Source organism: Miscanthus floridulus, chromosome 14 (genome assembly GCF_019320115.1).
Source record: "Miscanthus floridulus cultivar M001 chromosome 14, ASM1932011v1, whole genome shotgun sequence".
Lineage (NCBI taxonomy): Eukaryota > Viridiplantae > Streptophyta > Magnoliopsida > Poales > Poaceae > Miscanthus > Miscanthus floridulus.
The window spans coordinates 60,614,618-60,637,568 of NC_089593.1; the positions used below are offsets into that span (position 1 = coordinate 60,614,618).

Sequence of the window (22,951 nt, forward strand, 5' to 3'; positions counted from 1 at the left end):
ATCCCGCCTTTTTTCAAGAATGGTAGGTCTTGCAAATCTTGGGACGAGATTTTTATAAGGGGGAGGGGCTGTAACACCTCGGGTGTTAGCCTTGCATAACTTGACTGCATAACATGAGCATGATCATCAAGCATTCATAAACAAGCATTTACAACTGAAACATTGGATTGAAACATCTGCAACGTTTGCTTGTTATCGCATGTTTCTTAAACATATGCAACTTTTCTCGTTATTTCATGTCTCCATGTACCTATGCATATGATCATGAGTGGACACATGTACTTGGTGGATGTGAGTCACACAAACATGTAGCAACACCTAGGTTAGCAAATAGGACTTAGTTCATGATCACATTTCATGAACCAACACTTAAGCTTTCATGTGATTACACTAACTAGCTCTATGAGTGACTAATGCATGAAATGATTGAATGACCTTGCTAATTGCTTAAACATGTTTAGAGTATCATTATGAACAACTTTGATATTCATGGCTAAGGGTAATTAGGTCATTAAGCCATGCTTTGAAGTGTATCATCATTTAAATATGACATGTTTGACCAAATTTGAACTAGGTGTTAGAGACCTTGCATGGAGGAGATCACTAAAGCAAAGTTGTAGTATTTGCTATAAGGAACAACTTTTATTTTTGGGTCATTAACTGATTTAGCCCCTAACATGTGTGAAATTGGATCACAAAAATCAGAAAAAAATCAACCTTTGCAACACTTAGCAAATTTTTGCTAAGTCGTGAACCTTGACTGACTGACAGCCGATATTTGGGATGATTTTACTCCGTTCTTGTTGCGAATTAGCACAAGGTCTTTGAACAATAGTTGTAGCTGGTACGTTGAGCTATAACTTTGCTTCAGGCTATGTACGATGATTTGTCACGGTTACGCAGGTATAGCTTCATGAAAACTCATCGTCAGGCTCGGCTTTGCTTAACTAACGAACTGAATCACAGTTCTTCAGTGGCCGACACCGGCAGAACCCGCGCGCCGCGTGGTGGCCACGATGGCCGCGTGTCACCAGCGCCCTGCGCACCGTGGCCAGGCTAGCCAGAGTGAGCCTTTAACACCGCCAGCGACCGCCCGATCCATCTCGCGCCCCATTTTTCATTTCCTCAGCTCCTCCTTCGTCCTTGTGCGCAACCGCAGCAGTCATCGAGCTCCCGCCTCTGCCGTCGCCATAGCCTGCGTAGGCTCATGACGAGCCATCCATTCATCACCACAGCAGCACCACCAGCTCCCCAGCAACCCACTACCTCCTCCCGTGCCCGCTGATAGCACTTGGTAAGCGACAGCGCCATGCGCAAGCTCGCCGGAGCCCCACCGCCAACTCTGTCGTCGTGGCCACGCCGCCACAGTCCACCTCTCGCTATGCTAGTTGGTGCGCTAGGTTTGCCTGAGTCCGTAGAAGCTTGTCTGCGCCTGTGCTTGCTTCGCCGTGGCCTCCACCGGTGTACCACCATTGTCCCACCTCGCCAAGCTACCATGGCCACCGCCGTCGTCACTAGCGTCGACGATAGGGCCGGCCAAGTGGTGCGATAGATGCGCTAGGTCGAGTAGGTCACTGGGTGATGATGTCACAGCCGGCAACCTCGCCGTCGACGAGCTTTGGCCATGCCACCGTCTCGCAGCGCCGCTGCTCTGTTCGTGTCTCACTAGCGTGTGGGGTTCTCTATCAGGCGGGTCCCACCGGTCAGCGACAGGAGTAGAATAGGCTAGTTCATTTAAATCCAGATCTGGTGTTGTTTTGTAATTTTTGCATCTCCAGTTTGGTAGCTTTCAAAATTGTGCAATAAATTGTGTAGTGTTCCTTAGGAAGTGTAGTATTTAGGAAAATTATATTATTGACATTTACAGTAGAAATTTTTGGAGATTGAAATAGAGATTTGAAATGTGTTTTTGAATGCATGTAAATTTGTTTATTTTATATCTAGAGTTCCTATGCTCCAAAAATTATGAAATTTTTGTGGTAAGCTATTCTTGTCATGTATGAACTCTGGTAAAAATTTGAGGATCAGTGCATGTGTAAATTTATAGTTATAGATTTTTCTTTATAAATAGCTAATCTTTGTATGAATTTTTATAAATTAATTATGAATCCAAAATTCATGAAATTTGTTGGGGGTAATCCTAGTACCATAAATATGCTAAAAAATAGGAAATCTATTGCTTGACACTTTTCAATAGGGTTTTCCATTTATGCTATTTCAAGCCTTGCTGCCTTGCCATTTTTGTACAGGATGTTCTACTTGGCAAAATGGCATGAAACTTTTACAGTAGTCCTTTGAGATCATTAGTAAGGCACTGTAAATTTTTGAGAATTTATGAAGTACATCTGTATATGTTTATTATTTAACCTATGTATCCAAATAAAATAATAAAGGCATATAAAGAAATAGTTTGGGCTTCACCATTATATTATCTTAAATGTATTTGGTATGCTTAAACTGTTGGTAGACTTTATGTTGTCAAATTTTGAGTGATTACATGAAGTAGAAGTATCGTTGCTTTAAAATGCAAATTTAAAAGGATTCCGGACAGATTCTGTAGTTTGATAAGTTGCATGATAGGGATGATGTTTACTATAAAAATGGTTAATAACAAGGTTGTAGATAATTTGATAAGCTTTCCAGAAAGTCTAGGATCACTGCATTTGGATTAGTAGAACTCCAGTTATGAGTAAAACAAGTAGCTACTGTTTTATGGTATAGTCGATGCATTGTGGAAGTAGATAATTAAATAATCGAGAAGAGATATGCACCTACTCAATAAACATGATGCACTTGTTAACATATATGCATTCATAATACTTATGCCATATTCATGCATCTAGGATCGGAGGAAGAGATAACGTTGCTGGAATTCGAAGAAGCAGAGGAAAGGGACCAGTAGGAGAATCCGCAAGCCGTAGCTTCCGAAGGCGCGGAGCAGAATCCTGAAGAGCTTCCGGAGTGTCCTGACCACCGCCCTACTTCCTTTCTATGAGGCAAGCCCCGGAGCATTCTAAGTCTCCCAGTATTTTACAAATGTTACTTAAGTACTTATGATTGATGCATTAGGTTATAAGAGTTGAATGGAACCACTTGATGCATATAAATTCCTTGTCCAGATATTACACCTTTAACCAGTATAGGTCCAGGATCGAATATATGCTTTGCCATGCTTAGACCGGTAGAAGTCGGGTGATGTCCTATCACCTGCGAGATATAGGTGGATACCGGAGCATGGTTGGCTATATTTGCTATCGTGGAACAGAACCATGGGGTAAAAGAAAATCGAGACCAGACGGGAAGTCGATAGAGAAGCAACAAGACATGGAGGTCTTGGGTGTGGATCTATCCCCGTCTGTGTTGATTAAGGACCGTACCGTTGTTGGCGCTTTTGACAAGATTGAACGCATGCCTCTCACTTAGCTGGCTAGATAACTCGTTTCGACCGCGAAGCCGAGTAATTCAACTCAGGTCGGGACCCGTTCTGTTGTGCGCTCCTTCTAGGGAACGATTAGACTGAGCCCAAGTGCAGGCTAGGCCTGAACATCCTGGCATTTGGTGTTCCAGACTATGTGGCACAGTACGGATCCGCGAAATGTGTACCTGAGTTGTACCAAAGGTGACCTAAGGCTATCGTGGCTGGTAGACCTGGGTTTGTGTTAGGAATAAATTCCCAGCTGGTTGAAATCGATTCGAATCGCCGTCTCTCCCGGATAGTGAGAAACTTGGCTAGTCCCAACATCGTAGTAACTATGTTATGAAACATGATGGTTTGGATGAATATGGAATTACAATACCTGCTATGGTTACTATTGTATGCTTTTAAATTGATATACCACATGTTTGGCACAGGATAGTTGCTAATCTAGAAATAGATAGTTATAATTAACTTGATAAAGGAATCATAATTGTACAATGAGTCAATTGCCTTTTTCACAAAATATTGTCAAGTTACGTCCACTTATACAGCCTTGCATAATCCTTGGAGTCATTTTATTTCTGGTTCATGACGGGTAAGTCTAGCTGAGTACCTTCTCGTACTCAGGGTTTTATTTCCCATTATTGCAGATGGCACTGTGTATCATGGTTATTGCAAGAGTTGCTTCTATCCCGCCATGGATGAGGAGTAAGCCTTGGGCAGGCTTCTTTATTAATTCCTATCTTTGCTTTTGTGGACCGTGATCCTACTTGGCACTGTATCAAACTATGTTGGAAACTTTATTTTTAAACTTAATTGCTTCCGCTTTATCTATCAAACTCGATTTGTAATAACTTTTATTTGTACTCTGATGGAGAAATGTATCTGTAAACTTTATGTACTATGTGGCATGTATGTTGAATCATGTACGATCTTGGTTGTTGTAAATCATTTATCGAGACCCATCGTGGTACTCGACGGACTACTGGGTTTTTATGGGTTCAAGTATGACAGTGTGACCGCTTGCGGGCTGCCATTGTACTTGTACTCTTATAAATTGGTCGGTTCTGTGACAAGTACAAAAGTTGATTACATTCAAGCATTGTCATCAAGAGTAGAAATATCGATATTAAGGTTATCAACAATCCTACTGGCTAAGTCTTTGACCTCAGGCTCCAACTTCTCAACAGCGTCCAGATACTCTTGACTCTCGGCCTCATTAGCAACCTTGGACAAGGGAAACTCAAGAGAAAGAACCCAGACCTGGGCAAGAACATTCCTAGTACACAGATGGGTGCACCTCTTCATGAACTCCTAGAAACGAGTCAGCACTTGGGGAATAAATTGAGCCCAAGATTGACCATCATCTGCTGGAGTCCGGAGAAGGTCGGCTACTGACCGAAAAGACTTCCACAAAGCATTCTAGTTGTCAGTAGCCATCGCCAACTTACCAGTCAAGTCTTGAACTATTTTTTGGGCCTGCACAAGATCCTTGTCAGCTCCACGCATAATCAACTTAGCAAGCACGAGTTCTTCTTCAGCTCGAGTAATTACCTCCTCAGCCCTATTGTGGTTAGTGCGGACGAGTGTCTTCATCTCCTTGAGACCCTCTGAGAGCTTCTGCTTTTCAACTCAGAGAGCTAGGCCAGGAAACAAAAACAAGTCAGCGAAAAAGAAAAATCAGAGCACAAAAGAAAAACAAGTCAGCAGAAAGGGAAGTCAAAATACAAAAGGAAACAAACAGAACCCGCAATACCTTTGCACTCGTTCTTCATGGACTCCACCGCAGCATCCTTCTGCTTCTCCACCTTTACCACCTAGGCATGAAGAGCCTTCTCCTCCTTTTGGTGCGTTTGGCGCTCAGTCTCCATCTCAGCTCAGCAGAGATCAAGCTCTGCCTTCAAGGCGCTCACCTCAGAAGACAACTTTTTCTCGTTTTTAGACGAGAAAAAGAAGCCAGTATGATCATGAGAGAAAGACTGAGCAAAAAGAGACAAAGAAAAACAAGACATAAGGACAGAAGAAAAATGAACATCAAAAGAAAGAACTACAGAAAAACTTACCTGGAGCCTTTCCCCAAAAGAAGTCGCAAGGGTCGATAAGCTTCCCCAGGCGGCGGTTAGCTCCGATAATCGATGAGTGGCATCAAACTACTGCACCACGTCATCAACCAAAGGCAGACCACCGAAAGCAAGAAGAGGAGAGGGAGAAGCCGACCAAGGCGAAGAAGGCATGACCAGGGCAATCTCCTAGGAAGCCATGGCCAATCCCTCAGATGAACCCGCCGCCATGGCCATGGTCACCTCAGGAGTCGGCAAATCAGCAGTTGCAGCCTCTATCCCCCTCACAGCCACCTCAGCGACCATGCGTTCCGAGTCCCAAGACTTAGTATGCAAGGGCACGCTAGAGGTTTGACAAGAAGTCAACTAGAGGCTCAGGGAAGAAGAAGGCCTGAAAGTTGATAAGGAAACCCATCAAAAAGAATAAGAAAAAAAGGAGAACAGAAGCAGAGAAATAAAACTAGATTTCACTCACTCAGCTATCTTCTTCTTCAGAAGACCAACAGAAGACCTCATAGGGGGAACCATAGCGGCAAAAACATCCCCGCCACCCTGTGACAGAAGCAGCATAGCCGGTACCAGAGCCCCAGAAGAACTCGGTACCGAAGCTACAAAGGAACTCGATACCGGAGCTACAAAAGAACTCGGTGCCGGAGCCCCAGAAGAACTGGTACCCGATGACCGCTTACTACAAAGAAAACAAGACCAAAGTCAAAACAAAAAGAGGAGTTCAACAACAGGAAAACAAGAAAAGAACTCACCGATGAGTAACGAGGGCGGCATCATCATCCTCTTCCTCCTCACTCTTGACCAAGGCCACCATAGATCCAGCTAAAAAAAGGACAAAAGTACTCGGTCAAAGATAAAAACAATCAGCAAAAAGGACAGAGCATATTAATATGCTCACCTAAGAGCATGCTGGCTACAACTGGAGTACCTAGACGAGTTCTTGACTGGCGAGACTTCTTGACAGCAGATGGAGTAGAAGAAGAACTATCCGCTCGCCCCCTCTTTCCAAAAGTACGAGGAGCTCGAGGAACTGGACAAGGAACATACTCTTCATATACATCAGAAAATGCGGAAGAAACACCAGGAAGCATCATGGTAGTCTGAAATTTACTGGTCAAGGACACCCCAGCAAGACTACCCCCAGCCTCCACATTTGAAGGGAGATCATCAAGGGGAATTGGATCAGCGAAATTATGCCCCAATTCCTATAAAAGAGTAAAACAACAAAGACGCGGAAGATTAGGCAAAAGTGGATACAACGAAAGAGAATCAAAAGTACCCGCATAAAGAAAAGAACAACTCACAGCCGGGGGCGGGTTCTTAGCGCTGTACTCAAGGACAGCAAGCGGAACGACGCTTACTCCTTTCAGCATCTTCTAGAGACGCTCGAGCACCTCCTCGTCAGTCAACTCAAGGGCAAGGACCATACAAGAAGGGTCCTCTGCCCCAGAGTACTCAAAACCGTAATGTTCACGCTCCTTCAAAGGTTGAACTTGGCGGCAAAGAAAACTTGAAATAATCCTGAAGCCGGTCAAGCCTTGCTGTTTCAGAGTGCAAATCCTCTCAAGAAAAGGCTTGATCATCTGGAACTCAGCAGTCGTCACAGGGTTCTTTTCCCATTGGTCATTAACCAAGGGACTAGATTCAAAGTGAATGGAAAGAGGAGGAATCAAGTTGGCAGCATAAAACCAGTCAGCACGCCAATCCCTCACAGAATCAACCAGGTCATAGTCAAAGAATTTGCTCTTAAGACCCTGGCGAAACTAGACACCATAGCCACCAAGAACACTGGTGTCATCGTGGCGGGGTTGTGGCTTCAGGCAAAAGAAGTAACGAAAAAGAGAAAGAGAAGGAGGAATTCCAAGGAAGGTTTCGCAAGGATGAACGAAAATGAAAAGATGAAGGACATCATTAGGAGCAAGGTGGTTCAGGCTAATCCCAGAATAGTTAAGAAATTGATGAAGGAAGGCGGAAGCAGGAAGGCAAAGTCCAGCATGGATAAAGGAGACGAAGAGAATAATCTCACCAGGGCCTGGAGCAGGGACCCGATGCTCTCCTAGAGCTCTCCATTTAGCAATGTCCTTGCTCTAGATTAGACCATCGCTAACAAGCTCACAAAGCTAGTCTTCAGTCATTGTCAAAGCCGGCCAAGTCTTCTGGGCAGCCCTCATGGCCACGAACTCTTGGTTCTCGATCACGGAAAGTGATGACTCCTCGTCCACGAAGGCTGCCTGGGACTTGCTCGTGGTTTTCTTCCTACTCATGTACTAGTGGAAGCAAAAAGGCACTAGGGAAAGATGAGGCTAAGATGGAGGCACTCAGATGATGGCGACAATGGCAGCGGTGGATTTTTGAAAACTAGGGTTTCAAGGCAAAGGCAGAGCAGTAAAGAAGAAGAAGATGAAAGGCCTTTAAATAGATTTTACAGCAATAAAAAGCGGCTCACTGGGCCTGTTAAAACACGGTGTGAGAACGCAATGGTCCATTTTCTGACACAACTAAAATGACGGACAGCACAAATCCACACAACGGTACAGTTCAACGGGCATATTTCAGACTTATCCATCCAGCACCACGGCGGAGTTATCATATTGCTATGAAAAGAACTCATCAACCATGAAGCAATGAAGGGTTACCCATAAGGAACATAAAAACCTAGTCCTAACATAAAGAACTTGGGAATCTCATGGACAACCAGGACATCAGCAAAATAAAGAATGACAACTCAAAAGACAAGATTCTCTCTATTACAAATAACTTCAAAAGATACAAGATTACACATCTTACAAGACCCAATGAACTCGAAACTACGACAGGCAAGTAGCAAAAAGGAACCCGGAAACAACTAGGCTCTGGAATGACTACGTGTTCCAAATCGCTACTCGGTAGAACAAACCGCACTCAGCTACACTGTTTTCTTCAAAGGATGGACGCAGTGTATCCAAGGCAGAAATCAGCAGAACGGCGAGACAACATAGAGCAGAGAAGGCCGGCAGGCATCTGTCTACCCAAGTCTGATGTGATGCTGGATATGGTGTTGATCTGCACCGGACAGTCTCAAGACAAGCGGTGAGGATCAACCTAGAACTGCCAGATGAAGGAACGAAGCCCACATCACAAGACTTCCTCCAACTACCGCCACGTACTTCCTGGTACGTTGCTTCTGTGGGATTAGTCTACCTCTAATCCCTATTACAAGACTTCCTCTAGCTACGACAAGATATACAAGAACTACAAAATGCGCCCAGAGACTGCTCTACTTCACAAACTACCATATTCATGACTACAGAGACTTCAGAACAAGCAACAGAATGCTCAATGAATCAAAATAGCACTCCAGGGGGCTATTTATAGACCAAATGAACGGTGCACATGGACCAAGAGTACCAATGGAACAAGCCTAATAAAGGACACAGTGAAAAGACAGAACTCAATAATGAAAGGGAACTCAGGCGTGAAGGAACAGTACTCAACAACAAGCATATTTAGGAGAATATACCAACACTGTACAACCCATGAACAAAAGGCATTTACACTCAACCACCACCATACAACTACACCTGACAATAGTAGACTCTACATCTGAAAGCAGCAGACTCTACATCTAAAAGCAGTAGACTCTATATCTGACAACAGCAGACTACCAGAGAATATGCCAAGATTCTACATCCGAGTTCTTTTTAAAGAACGCTGGGGGCTACAACAGGGGAAGTTTTCAGTCCTTTGAACAACTCAAATTCAAGACCCTCCAACTTTTTGTTCCAAATAGCAAGAGCCTCGGGGGCTACACTCAGTGAGTGCACTTTTTTCTTCAAAAAAAGCACACATCACTCAGAAGACTTCTTCAGAACAAAAATTTTCAAACAGCATAAAGATTCAAGACCCTCCAACTTTTTGTTCCAAATAGCAAGAGGCTCGGGGGCTACACTCAATGAGTGCACTCTTTCTTAAAAGCGCACGTCACAGAAAAGACTTATTCAGGACAGACCACTTCAAGACCTTATGACAAAAAAAACCCGGACCGAGCAATATCCGAGTTCTCCTTGTTCCAAATAGCAAGAGGCTCGGGGGCTACACCCAGATGGATGAACTTTTTTCAAAAAAGCACACACCACTCGAAGATCCAAAGAAGCACTACATGGTTTCACTCAAGAAAGTACTCGGACAACCCTTGTTCCTACTCGACAAGAGGAACAAGACGAGGCTTCCATATTTCAACCATGAAGTGCTCGGGGGCTTGTCAATGCGGGACCCACAGGATACCCCGCAAGGAAGAGAGAAGGTCTAGTCTAACTAGGATTCTTCCCATGTAATCTTAGTAGTAGTATTATTCTGTAATCCTACTAGGAACTCTCATTGTAAACCGACTAGGATTCTGACCTCCCGACTATATAAGGGAGGGCAGGGTTCCTAGAGATGGGACTTTTATGACACAACACTTGATGATCAATCCAACGCAAAGGCTAAGGCCGACTGAACGTAGGGCTATTACTCGATCACAATCGAGGGCCCGAACCAGGATAAATCGACTGTCTCTTGCGTTCACCATCGAGTTCCGCATACGCTGAAGCCCGAACATACTGCCCCGAGGACCCCCGTGGCAGGCTATCGGTGGTCAAACATCGATAGTCTTGCTCTGGTCTTGTTCCTTTAATGCGATCTAGTGGTATCCTGAATAGCAATCAAGAAAGGGTAATAGGGCAGATCCTGCTGTTGAATCAACTATCTGATCAATGCGTGGTAGCCTGAATGGATCTTTCGGGTAGTGTTTGTTGAGATCTGTGTAGTCGACGCACATGCGCCACTCATCCGTATTCTTTTTTTGTACTAGAACTGGGTTTGCTAGCCAATCTAGATGAAGGATTTCTCTGATGAATCCGGCTACCATTAGCTTGGTGATTTCTTTTTTTATCGCTGCCTTCTTGTCGGGTGAGAACCGTCGCAGCCATTGCTTCACAGGTTTGGAGCCTTTATTGATATCGATTCCATGCTTAGCCAACTCTCTTGGGATACCTAGCATGTCGGCCGGCTTCCAAGCGAAGATGTCTTTGTTGTCCCGAAGAAAGTTGGTGAGCGTGAGTTTCTATTTTGCCGAAAGGTGGGCGCTGATGGTTGCCGTTTTGGAGGGATCACCGGTGCCCAGGTCGATTTGCTTGACGTCAGCTTCTTTTGGTGGTGCGAGGATGCTGGGCTTTTTAGTCGGTATCTCTAGTTCTTCTGGGCTCATTTCTGCGGTGATAGTGGCTATTTCTTTTCTACCATCGGTGGCTTGTGCTTTGGCTGCAATTTGAATTGCCTGAACGTCGCAGTCAAAAGTGCGCTTCAAATTACTTCGAAGGAAAAGGACACCATTAGGCCCTGGCATCTTAAGCAATAGGTACGGATAATGGGGAATCGCCATGAATTTTGCTAGTGCCGGGCACCCGAGGATTGCGTGATATGATGAATCGAAGTCTACAACTTCAAACTTGATGAACTCTGTTTGGTAGTTTGAGGGAGTGCCAAAAGTAACCGGTAGAGTGATTTGTCTAAGTGGCATGGCTGCCTTGCCGGGTACTATCCCATAAAAGGGGTGCTCGTTAGTGTAATCATCCCGGCAAGTTGTAGTCCCATCTTCCTTAGCATTTCTAAAAAGATGATGTTGAGTCCGGCTCCTCCATTGATTAGAACTTTTGTGACAGTCATACCGGCGATAGTTGGATCTAGAACCAGTGGGTAATGACCTGTGTTTCCTACGCTAGTCCATTAGTCTTCCCTTGAAAACTGGATTGGATACTATGACCAATTGAGATATCTTGGAGTAGCCGGTTCTGCTGCCATGATGGTTTATAGAGCTAGCTTTTCTTGATGTTTGCTTCTAGAATCTGGAGCCTCGGTGAAGATTACTGCTACTGTCCCCCTGGATTTTTGGAATCCCTTGTCTTTGTGGTTGTCTTCATCTTTTTCTGATTGTCTTCTTTAGTGTTCCCCTTACTATCTTTTCTTGTGTAACGATCTTTGAAGGTGTAGCACTCTCTGATGGTATGATTTGCTTTAGGGTGCCAGATGCAATGCATGTTTTCAATGTCATCATAACTTCTGGGTTTGGAAAACTTCCTTGATTAGTCAGTCACCGCTACGATGTTTTCTGGTCCATGTTTTCTTTCCTAATGTTTGTTGTTTTGATGATTTTGCTTGTCTGGGTTGTCTCGGTTGTTTCTATCCGAGAACCTTTCTCGTGTCTTTTCTTCTACAGTAATCATCCTTTCTACTGTGCGTCTGAATTCTTCATTGTTTCTTGGGTTTTCTTTGCAGAAGTCCTGAAATTGCCACCTAGCCATGATTCCATGAGAGAAAGCTTCGATTACTTCTTGTTCGGTGATGTCATGTACTTGAGCACGTAGTTCGCCAAATCGTCGATAGTAATTTCTAAGACTTTTGCCTCCTTTCTGCTTGAGTCCTTTTAATTCTGCGTGGGTGATGGGGTGCATAATGATACCCATGAAATTTTCATAGAAAACTCTTTGCAAGTCCTCCCAATTTTTGATTGACCCTGGATTTAGTTTGTCAAACCATTGGAGGGGCATGGTTTCTAGGGCCATGGGAAAGAATAGAGTCTTGATATCGTCGTCTCCTCTAGCTAGTTCAATCGATTGCGAGTAAATCCTGAGCCACTGCCTCGGTTCGGGCTTGTCATCATATTTAGAGTGGTTGGACGGCTTGAACTTGTGAGGTAGTTGTATTGAAGCAAGTCTGTTTGCAAAACAGGAGAATCTATCGTGCATTCCGGCTTCTGTGTATTCTGATTCAGCACCCCCTTCTAGCCAACTATTGTTTTGGTGAGAGTAGTTCTTCGTGGCTGTCTGAATAGGTGCTTTGCTTCTGGTCTTTCTTGGTTGTTCAACTCGGTAGTTTTGACTATGGTCCCTTCTACTTTCTCTGTTGTGACTTCCACTTGGTCCAAGTCTCTCAAAAGCGGACTTCCTTTGATTTTGATCTTTCTGCCCATGAGATGTTGACCTGGCAGGTAGTCTTGAGCGGGTCCATCCGTCGTGTGTCCTTAGGGTTGTTGACCGCAGAAAATCCTGTAGATGTTCCTGTTTTTCACTGGGATGTGAGGTCGCTTCGAGTTCTTCTATTTCTTCTCGGATCCTGTTGTAGGGTGTATTCGCCGCGCGTCTTTCTTTGACTTCTTGTTTTGATTTTCTTCTATTGTACTAAGTCAGATCTGATTCATATCTGATCCAAGTTTCCTTGCGCTGCCTAGCACGGCGTTGGCATCCTTGTTTCAACTTGTTTCTTCTTTCTCTGGCTTGCTTCTGATTCTTAGTCTCACCATCACGGCCCTGGATAAAGGGTGATATGTTGGACTCAGACTCATCCGATGACCTGATGTCGGGTGCTTCTAGGGGGACTAATGGTGATCGAGGACGGTGAACCATGAATACTTCTTGCGGGTGAATTGTTCTGTTATCGGCGTCGGTTTCCACGCTGTCATAGTCGTTGATAACTTTAGTAGAGGCTTCAAGGTCGCAGATCGATTCTCCTCCTTGGTAGGGTAGAATTTCTGTTGTCGTCGTGTCGACTAGTCGGGTACCGCTATCTTTAGAAACAGAACCTGGCCAGTGGACGATGCAGTCTTGAGATGTTATAGTTAGTACGAGACCTTCTTGAGCTCCTTTCAGTGACATTCTGAACACCGGATCAAAGGATCCTTTGAGCTGTGCCTGATAAGATGTTGCCATGTTGTGGAGTCCGAACGGAAAAGGATCTGACTTCTTGAAGGAACTCTGAATATTCTCCGAGTTGTATTCCTGATAGGTTGATGCCGCGTTCCGGAGCCCTATCGGAAAAGAACTCGGACTATTCTTGAAAGAACTTGGATAGGACTCCTTCTCGGAAGTGGAGCCTGAGTTTGAGTCGGATGCACAAAGCCACGAAATCTGAGTTGAATTGGACATCACGAGCTGCGCGGATCTTCCAGCGAGCTGATCAGTCGTAGTCGCCGAAATAGAAAGGTCTTCATGGTGATCCAAATCTTCGAGGAGACAGCCTTGAAGCTTGCCGTTGTCGTCCGCCTCGTAGATCCATGAACCGAAGATGAAGGTTGATCCCATCGAGAAGATCATGTTGATGAGGTCCGTCGAGCTCTCGGATGCAAATTCGCCGAAAGCCCCTACCTGGCGCGCCAGCTGTCGATGTTTTACCACCGATAGCCTACCACGGGGGTACCCGAGGCAGTATGTTCGGGCTTCAGCGTATGCAGAACTCGACGGTAAATGCAAGAGACAATCGATTTATCCTGGTTCGGACCCTCGATCTTTGATCGAGTAATAGCCCTACGTCCAGTCGGCGTTAGCCTTTGCGTTGGATTGATTGTCAAGTGTTGTTGTGTTATGTTGTTCTTCACTCCCTTCTAAGGAGCCCTGCCCTCCTTTATATAGTTAGGAGGCTAGAGTCCTAGTCTATTTACAATGAGGGTTCCTAATAGGATTACTGAATAATACTACTATTAAGATTACATAGGAAAAATCCTAGTTAGACTAGATCTTATCTCTTCCTTACGGGGTATCCTATAGGTCCTGTATCGACATGGACCTAGATGACACACCACCACAAGTTAATAGACCTACTGCATTTAACTCAAGAAATATTAAGTCCTTTATTTTATCTAGTGTTTTTTATTCACAACCTAAAATGAAAATTTTGGGGTTTGCTGGAGGGAGTTTCCGACTCAACATACTCAAACATTAGGGGCACAATTTTTGCAAATTTTGACATTGATTTGTTAGCTGAAAAGTATCATAATTCCATATCCAAAGTAATGCTCAAAGTCCGAATCACTCAAAGTTCAATCGATCCTCACATCTAATTTCTGACAAGTTTTGCATTTGTAGCATTCCAGGGGGTCGAAGTTTATGTACTATCAGTAGAGTACATTGAATGTACAGAAATGGCTATAACAGAGTTTCTATTATTGGTATTAACAGCTACTCTAGGGGGAATGCCGTGCTAACGATTTAACAACTATCTTTGTAGCTCCAGTGTTTCAGTCTAGCTATTGGATATACCAGTCGGTTGTCAGCATTGATGGTTTCCTCTTACCTCAACATTCTTTTCTTGACTAGATTAAGCAGCATTCAAAATCATGCTGACTTCTAGAATTAACATGACTAGGTCTTGCAAAACATTTTGTTCAATTCTGACGGCCCCAGAACCAGAATTTTCTCATCGAATTGCTACTAAAAAACATGAACCTGAAATATGACATTAGCAACTGAGTGATAACATTACGAAAATGTGACATTACATCAGTCACAATATACAGTTACAAACAATTTAAACATCTAAAAGCAAGTCTACAATTTTGATACAAAGGCAGTAGCTCGTCAGCTACTGAAGAATCACAGTCCACCACCACAGCTAATTGCTAACAAGTAACAGCACCCCATGAAGCAAGCACACCTTCATGTGGGTTTTCTCCAGATAGTTCAGACATTGAACAAATGCTAACATAACACTACTGCTGGTATCCATCTCCCTACTACGGGAAGCTGAATCCGCCGCCACCGATGAGCTCCCTGGCGCCTGCAGGAGGGCTGATGTAGACCCAGAGCAGCGAGATGGTCATGGAGATGAGCCCGGACCAGACGAACACGATGGTCGGCACACGGCCGCGGCGGCCCAGGAGTCCCTTGGCGAACGGGTAGAGGTGGCACAGCACCCAGAAGCTGAAGAAGGCGCCGCCCAACAGCTTGCTCCACTGCGGGAACTCGCTGTACAGCGTGCGCGCCGACGCCACGGCCACGGCCACCGCGTTCACCATCATGATCGTCACGGGTGGCACCATCAGGAAGCTCCACCGCACCTCGTACAGCTCCGCGAACGCGTCCTCCTCGCCGTCGTCGCCAGCACCGCCAGGCTTCGACGTCAGCGTGAAGGAGATGTCCACGCCGGCGATCACCTTGAGGAGGCCCTGCAGCACGGCCGCCGGGTGTGCGCTGGTCCCGCCGATCACCCAGAACTGCTCGTTGCGCCACCACTCGTTCAGCGTGATCCCGGACCACTTGATCTCTAGCAGCGCCAGCAGGCAGAGCGTGATGGTGATGATGAGCAGCAGCGCCAGGAACGTGGCGTTGAGCGACTGCACGATGAATTTGCCGGAGAAGAGGGAGACGGCCGGGAGCACGCAGTAGACGAGGAGGAAGACGGAGGTGAACGGGTACATGCCGACGTTGAAGTAGGCCACGCGCTGGAGGAACTTCATCCGCGGGGACGCGAACAGGGCGTTGTTGCGGGAGAAGAAGATCTCCACGGACCCCGTCGCCCATCGGAGCACCTGGTGCAGGCGGTCCGTGAGGTTGATGGGCGCCGTGCCGCGGAACGCGTCGCGCCGCGTCACGCAGTACACGGACCGCCACCCGCGGTTGTGCATCCGGTACCCCGTCACCACGTCCTCCGTCACCGACCCGTAGATCCACCCGATGCGCCGCCCCCACTCCGTCTTGTCCTCGTAGAAGCACGAGATGACGCTGATGGCCTCGGCGACGGTGGCCGCGTCGAGCGGCTCGCGGGGCACGGCCAGGGCGCCGGCGGGGCGGCCCTGGTGCGCGCCCGGCGTGTCCTGCAGCAGCCGCCCCTGGTAGTCCGCCACGGGTATGGACGCCACGAACGTTGCCGAGCTGCCGAACCGCCGCGGGAGCAGCGCGGACGACTCGATGTCGTCGAGCTGCTGGAAGGCGTCGTCTTCGATCGGCGGCAGCATCATCTCCCTGTCGCTGTTGTTCTCCCTGTCCGTCTTCTTCCCCATGGTGGGCTTCCTCAGGAACAGCTTGATCTTCTTCCTCCCGAGCCAGCCGTGGTGCTCCGTGGCGCGCGGCGGGCTGAACCCGTACAGCGCGGTGCGGCGGAACACGCAGCCGGTGCCGACGTACATGGGGCCCTGCAGCCCGTCCATGGCGCGCATGGCCACGTCGAAGAAGACAAGGTTGTGGTTGGCGTACCGGTCGTTGGGGTCGATGCCCTCGAACCGCTGTGGGAACTGGACGTAGCAGACGCGGTCGCCGCCGCGGTCCAGCATGAAGCACATCCCTTCCCGGAGCGCCGCCGAGTTGTGCACGTAGTGGTCGCAGTCGAGGTTGAGGATGAAGGGCCCGTTCGACATGATGGCGCTCGTACGCACCAGCGCGTTCATGGCGCCGGCCTTCTTGTTGTGGTCGTACCCCGGGCGCTTCTCGCGGGACACGTACACCAGCATCGGCAGCCGGATGTCCACGCCCGTTGTGTCGATCAGCCCGCCGGACTCCGCCGGCTCCGCGCCCAGCACAGGCTCTGAGGTCGGAGGCGCAAGCATTGCCTTCAATTCAATTTCAGGGATACATCAGCATCTTGAATCAACAACTGAAGAAATTTGTAAATTTTTCTATCAATCGAGCAATCAATCACCTGAATGATGCCGGCGTGGTCACCACGGGAGTGGTCTGGCGCAGAGGTGAGCCAGGTGCCAGGCCACTGCGAGCCGTCGGACATCCATGTCGCCTTCACGGCCGCCGCTGCCTCAGGCAATGCTCCAGGAAGAGTGCCGGCCGCCATGGCCTCCTCCTGCTGCCTTCTCCTGGCGCGCAGCTCCTCGCCGGCGTTGTACGCGTCGGAGCGCCGGCGGATGGCCTCTGGCAGCGAGTTCACCCTCACCTTGAACTCGTCGTACTCCCGCTTCACCTTCCGCCGCTCCCGGACGAAATCGACGCGCACCTTGTTCCTGAGGAAGTCCCTCTTCTGGCCGAAGTAGGCCTCCGGGCTGCGCGGCTCGATGCCGTGTTTGCGGCAGAACGGCACCCAGGTGCTAGCGAAGCTTGCGGTCTCGGCAAGCGCCTCGAAGGTGAGCAGCGCGCCGCCGTCGTCGGAGAGGTAGCAGGCGATCTTCTCGACCGGGTAGTCGGCGGCGAGGATCGAGAGGATGGTGTTGGCGGTGACGAGCGGCGGCTCCTTCTCCGGGTCGGCAGTGGAGACGAAGACGTCGATGCCGGGCAGGTCGGAGTGGCCCTTGGGGTTGCGCGCGGTGGGCAGCTCGAAGCGCTCGGCGAGGACGTCCAGGTCCGCGGCCCGGTGGATGGGGCAGAGCTTGGGGAGGCTGTCAAGAAGCCACGAGAAGGCGAACCAGACCTCGCACGTCACCGAGAGTGCCCACAGCCACACGGCCTCTGGGTTCGGGTGCCGAATGCGCCATGTCAGGAAGAACCCCAACGCCACCAGACGGATTGCGATCAGCAGCCTGCACCGGAGCAGAGCAACGAGCAGAGTAAGGCTACCATAAAAATTAGTGATTTTCAGAGGGAATTTTCTAAATCTCTTGCCACTGATTTGGTACCTGTAAGGACTGAGGATGGCCTGAGAGACGCTGGTCTTCCTGGTGAGCGGCCGGCGGCAGCGGGAGCCGAAGTTCGGCGGCTCCTCGAACCCAGCGAAGCCGCCACCGCCACCGCCGCCGTGCCCGTCCTTGGGCCAGAGCGCGTTGCCGTAGCCGTAGGTGCCCTTGGTCTCGAAGAGCCAGCGCGCGTGGTCGAACTCGGCCGGCTTGCCGCCGCCACCGTTGTTGCTGGGAATCTTCATAGAATGCATGATGGAGAAGCGCTTCGCCATGGACGTGAGCGGCAGCTGGTCCCGCTCCTCGGACGAGGAGACGGCCTCGTCATCCTCGCCATCGTCGTCGGTGTCGCTCCCCGCAGAGTAGGGCTCCTTGCACCCGGGGCAGTTCCCCGCGGCCGCGACGCACTCGGCGTAGCACTCGCGGCAGATCATAAAGCCGCAGTCGCACGGCCCGCCGGCGCCGGCGCCGGAGGCCAGGACGAAGGCCGGCATGTCGCAGCCGCGCATCTTGCACGACATGTTGGCAGAGGCCGCGGCCGCGGCGGCGCTGCTGCTGGCGGCGGAGGTGTTGAGCACGTGGCCACGCGTGGCCTGGTTGAGGCCGCCCGTGAAGATGGTCCCGGAGATGTAGCTCCTCTGCGGCGGCCGCACCTCCGCCGCGCCGCCGTCCTCGTAGGCAGTCGGCGCCGGCGCGTCGATGGACTCAGCGGACGCCGCCACCGTCCGCTCCGGCGTGGGCGGGATGTGCACGGTGTAGTGCACGAACTCGGCGCTGTCACCCAAGGCACCGCCGTCAAGCGACGCGTAGCGGTTCCCCCCGCTCCGGCGCACGGGCGAGAGCTGCAGCGTGGCGACGGTGGACGACGCCGCGCCCCCGAGCGAGTGCCTCGGCGCCGGGCTCGTGAGCCCGATCCCACCGCCGCTCCTCTTGATCACCCCGTCCCCGGGGCTCTCCGCCTTGCCCCTCGTCGGTGACACCGTCACCGTGACCTGCGACCCCGCCGGCAGCGACAGCCGCCGCGACATCGCTCCCAGAAATCAAATCAACTCCCCACTAACCAACGAAGCTACCGATCCAGACCAGATCGACGGATGATCTCTCAAAGCTCAGCTCAGCTCAGATCCGCCCAGAAAAGGCCGGAGCTTGCCCCCACTCCTGGCGCTCCCATGAACCCGTGGGAATCTCGGAGAAGGTTTTCCCCCCCAAGGATCGGGGCGGGAATTATAGCGATGTGGAGGCTGGAGCTCGTGGGGGGGATTGCGTGAGCAATCGATGAGCTCGCGCACCGAGGAGGAGGAAGAGGAGGATCTGGTGGGGCGCAGGGCGTGGCAGCGCCTGTATTTATTCCGTCGGATTCTTCGCCGTCGCTTTTTGAAACGGCGAGCAGAGTTGCCGGCCGCCCCCAACGGTCGGGTCGCGCTGACGTGGCCGCGCAACGGTCAGGGGCGCGGGGCGGATCTGGCCGTCTGTGGGGGATCGGACGGTGCACGTTTGGTTGGGGGCGAGGCTGGTAGCCGTTTGGGGAGAGAGGGGAGGAAGGAAGCTATTGGGGCCCACTCGGGGGAGGGGACAAGAGAGAGAGCGGGGTGGGGGACCGCGCGTTACTGACGAGTGGGCCATATCAAAGGGGCTTGGGTTCGGCGGCAGCCGGCAAGTGTGTTGTGAGGGCGCTCGTGATTGGAATGAAATTGTTTGTCTTGTCTTTACTCCGTGGTGAATGGTGATTAACTGCACAATTATACAGAGAAGAAGTCACCTCGTACTAGTATTCGACTATTCGTACCATTGACTGTGAAAAAAGTTACCGTGGTTAGCCGTGAACTGAGGCCGCCATATAGCCCTTCTAACAGGAGAGCAGGATGGGAAGTAGGCAAGGATTTCCCCCCCCCCCCCCCCCCCCCCCTCCATTATGCCTTAGCACGTTTTTTCATTAATTCTAGTGAAGGATTAATGGGAGAATGATTTTTTAAGCTTCCAACTTGTAGTGATTATCGTGAACGCTCCACCAAAATCCATTTGTGTTTTAGTCATTGATAGAGTTTCACACAATTCGCTTTTAAATATGGAAACAAAACTTTACCAAATAGGGGATCAAGTCTTAGCTAGTTAGCTTCTAAGTTGTTTTGGTCTAGAAGCCAAGCCAAATTCAGACTAATTTAACCAATTTTAGCCATCATTTGATTGGGTGCCTAATTTTGGCTTGACACGCCCCTTTTATCCATCTTAGGCCTTGTTTTAGATGCACGCGTATTCATCTCAATCCATATGTGTCGAAGACTTGAAGTAGATTAGAGTGGAATTAAATTAAGTTCCAATCCACTCAAACACATGTGAATTGAAGTGGATACACATTTATCCAAATAAAGCCTTAGTTCATTCAAATTTGGCCAAATCTATGGCCACTAATTTGGTGACATAAGCCAAATTTTCACATGTGCTACAAACCAAACACTATCATAATGTGTATATAAACATTTATTGAATAAAAAGGTTCTTGCTTTCTTTTCTACTGTTGTTTTGGTATAGACGGGCCACCGCTAATTGTCATACTTCGGTAACCAAAACATATAGCCTGTTCGCTTGCTCGTATACGATCGTAGATTATAAGCTGGAATAGTATTTTTCTCTCACACCAAACCAGCCAGCAGTAAATAATCCACGATCGTTTACGGCCTATCGAACAGGCTGATAGAAAGTTCCGGATTTTCATATTACTTCTACTCATCATAGAGTTAATAAAAAAAAGTTCACCGCCGGCTTTACTTATTGGTTAATTTGCATGTGCTCAACGACAATCATTTGATCCTCGCGATTGCCGAATGATTGATCCTGACCGTTGATATCACGAGCAATTCAGACGGCTTCTGTGCCGTTAACCCGGGTCCCACCGACCGTGATGCTTGAGTGCGTTGTCAAGTGTGAAAGTCAACCCCTTTTGCCCCTCCATTTGACTGACCGTGCTCTGCTGCTAGTCTGGCTCTCGTGCTACTTTGCCGTTGGAGCGTTTATTTTGCCGACTCGTTTCAGCATCCAGAAAAATCAAACTATTTGGGCGCCAGCGTTTGAAATCGAACTCTCTCATGCTTAGCTTAGGATCCATTTTCTTATCTTGTCAGGTCTGACGGAGATTACCTAGAAACGGGTTGGCGGGTTTAGTTCCGTCTAAATTTGATGTGCTAATAGTTAGGGAGATTTTAACATCTTACTAGCTAATAGTAGCCCAATTAACAGTTTATTTTAACTATTTAGCTAATGAAAAGTAATTTGATGTGCTAATAGTTTAATAGTAGCCCAATTTGATGTGCTAATAGTTAGCGGTTCAAAATTCTAGTAAATAATATTCACATCTATGACTTCAAATTAATTTATTATGAAAATACATTTTGTAATTAATCTAATAATATTTGTTTTATATTATAAATATTTATATTTTTTTATCTATAATTGGTCGAACTTGATATACTAAAATATGACACTGTTTTAGAATTGCATTCTTTTGGGGGCAGGGTAGTAACAATTATCTCACCAGCTATCTCAACCTAATTGTTAGTGGCAAAAGTACTTCTATGTGAATTTGTAAGGGGATAAAATGGCAATTTTCATGAACTATATTGGTATATCAAACCGTAGTGCCATACCTGCTAGAACCTTATCAGTTATAAACATTAAATATTCATGCTTAATATATACAATTAATTAAAAAATATTGTTCTTAATTTGCATCCTTATGTGTTATACAATTAATTGCGTATGTATAGATATGATGTAATCTCTATCTAATTGTGACAAATTTATGAATACTCTATATATTTGTTTTCATCCATATCCGTAGTTTTTCTCCCAACCACCATAAAAAAGCTCTTTTTTAATATGCATTTAGTTAAAATGTTAGCTTAAGTTATGATGACTCTTATTGCACCCATGCCTAATAGTATCACCAATCTAGGTTTTGATTTTTAAATTTTCAACTTAGTAGTTGCTATAATTTTTTTACCCTCAAGTTAAGTTGAAACAAGCAAGAGGTTCTCAATTTGGGCAAGGGAGTGGTACGAGAAAGCAAAAGAGAGTGGGGTTCAAACAAGGGAAGATATATGGTTAGAAGAATGTCCTACAAAAAAAAATCATCCAAAAGCTATTAAAATCCTCAAAGAGTTGAATTTATCAGTGGTAGAGGCAGGAATATGTATAGTTGGAAATTTACATTCAAAAGAAGTCTTTGGAATATATGAGCTTATAGAATGGAACGAGCTAACATAAAAGGTACAGAGGGTGTTGAGTAAACTAATCTAGTACTCCTCCGTCCTAGAATATTTGAAATTTTAAGATATTATATATATATATATATATATATATATATATATATATATAATGATAAAATAAATGAAACATGTAATGTGTATAACCCTCCTCAATTCCAATATGTAGGTCGGTGATACACATTAATTGTTGGTATGAATATGATTTTTATCTTTTTATAAGACTAGTAGACATGCACACGCGGCATGTGCGTCTGTATAATAAAATATGATTTTTATCAAATTGAATTGCATTTATGATGTGGCATGTAAGCAAAATGAGTTTTTTTTTTAATCTTGCAAGCAATTTATATTTGAATGAATTTATACAAGTGTGCAACACTTGTGTTTAAGCCGTTTCTCATCGTGGTTTTTGGTAGGGCTTCGGTCCTATTTGACAGAGCTCTAACTCTAGAAAATCAAAAATCTATGTTGCCAAACAAAGCCTAATCTTGGATTGCAATGAAAGGTCCTCAGAAGGCATAGTCGATGAGTAGATTAGCCAAGCAAAATCTCCAAGTTGATTATTTGATTCAATCCATTGCAATGCTATATTATCAATTAAAAATTGTGTTGACTTTTCAAAGATGCACCAAAATAATCATTGCAGATATAACTGAATTTTGACATCAAATGTTGGCTTTGCTGGTTGAGCCGTTTCTCCAGATAGCATTTGGTAGGGCTTCACTTAGTGCCATAGAGTAGCTAGAGCTAAAGCCATTCAAAGGGTCTTGCCAGCGAATTGCAATGAAAGGTCCTCAAAAGCCATAGCCGATGAGTAGGTTAACCAAGCAAAATCTCCAATTTGATTTGATTCAATCTG

At 47.1% G+C, this 22,951-nt stretch overlaps 1 protein-coding gene across 1 annotated transcript; it reads right to left on the minus strand.

Annotated features, from left to right (window-relative positions):
• Positions 1-14,809: 14,809 nt before the first annotated feature.
• On the minus strand, positions 14,810-19,128 carry LOC136505621 (cellulose synthase-like protein D4). Its single transcript, XM_066500787.1, has 3 exons — positions 17,834-19,128; positions 16,912-17,737; positions 14,810-16,822 (listed from the first exon to the last, which is right to left on the minus strand). Exons 1-3 carry the CDS (start codon positions 18,856-18,858, stop codon positions 15,011-15,013), a joined length of 3,663 nt encoding a protein of 1,220 aa, XP_066356884.1. The 5' UTR covers positions 18,859-19,128; the 3' UTR covers positions 14,810-15,010.
• Between the last annotated feature and the right edge of the window lie 3,823 nt (positions 19,129-22,951).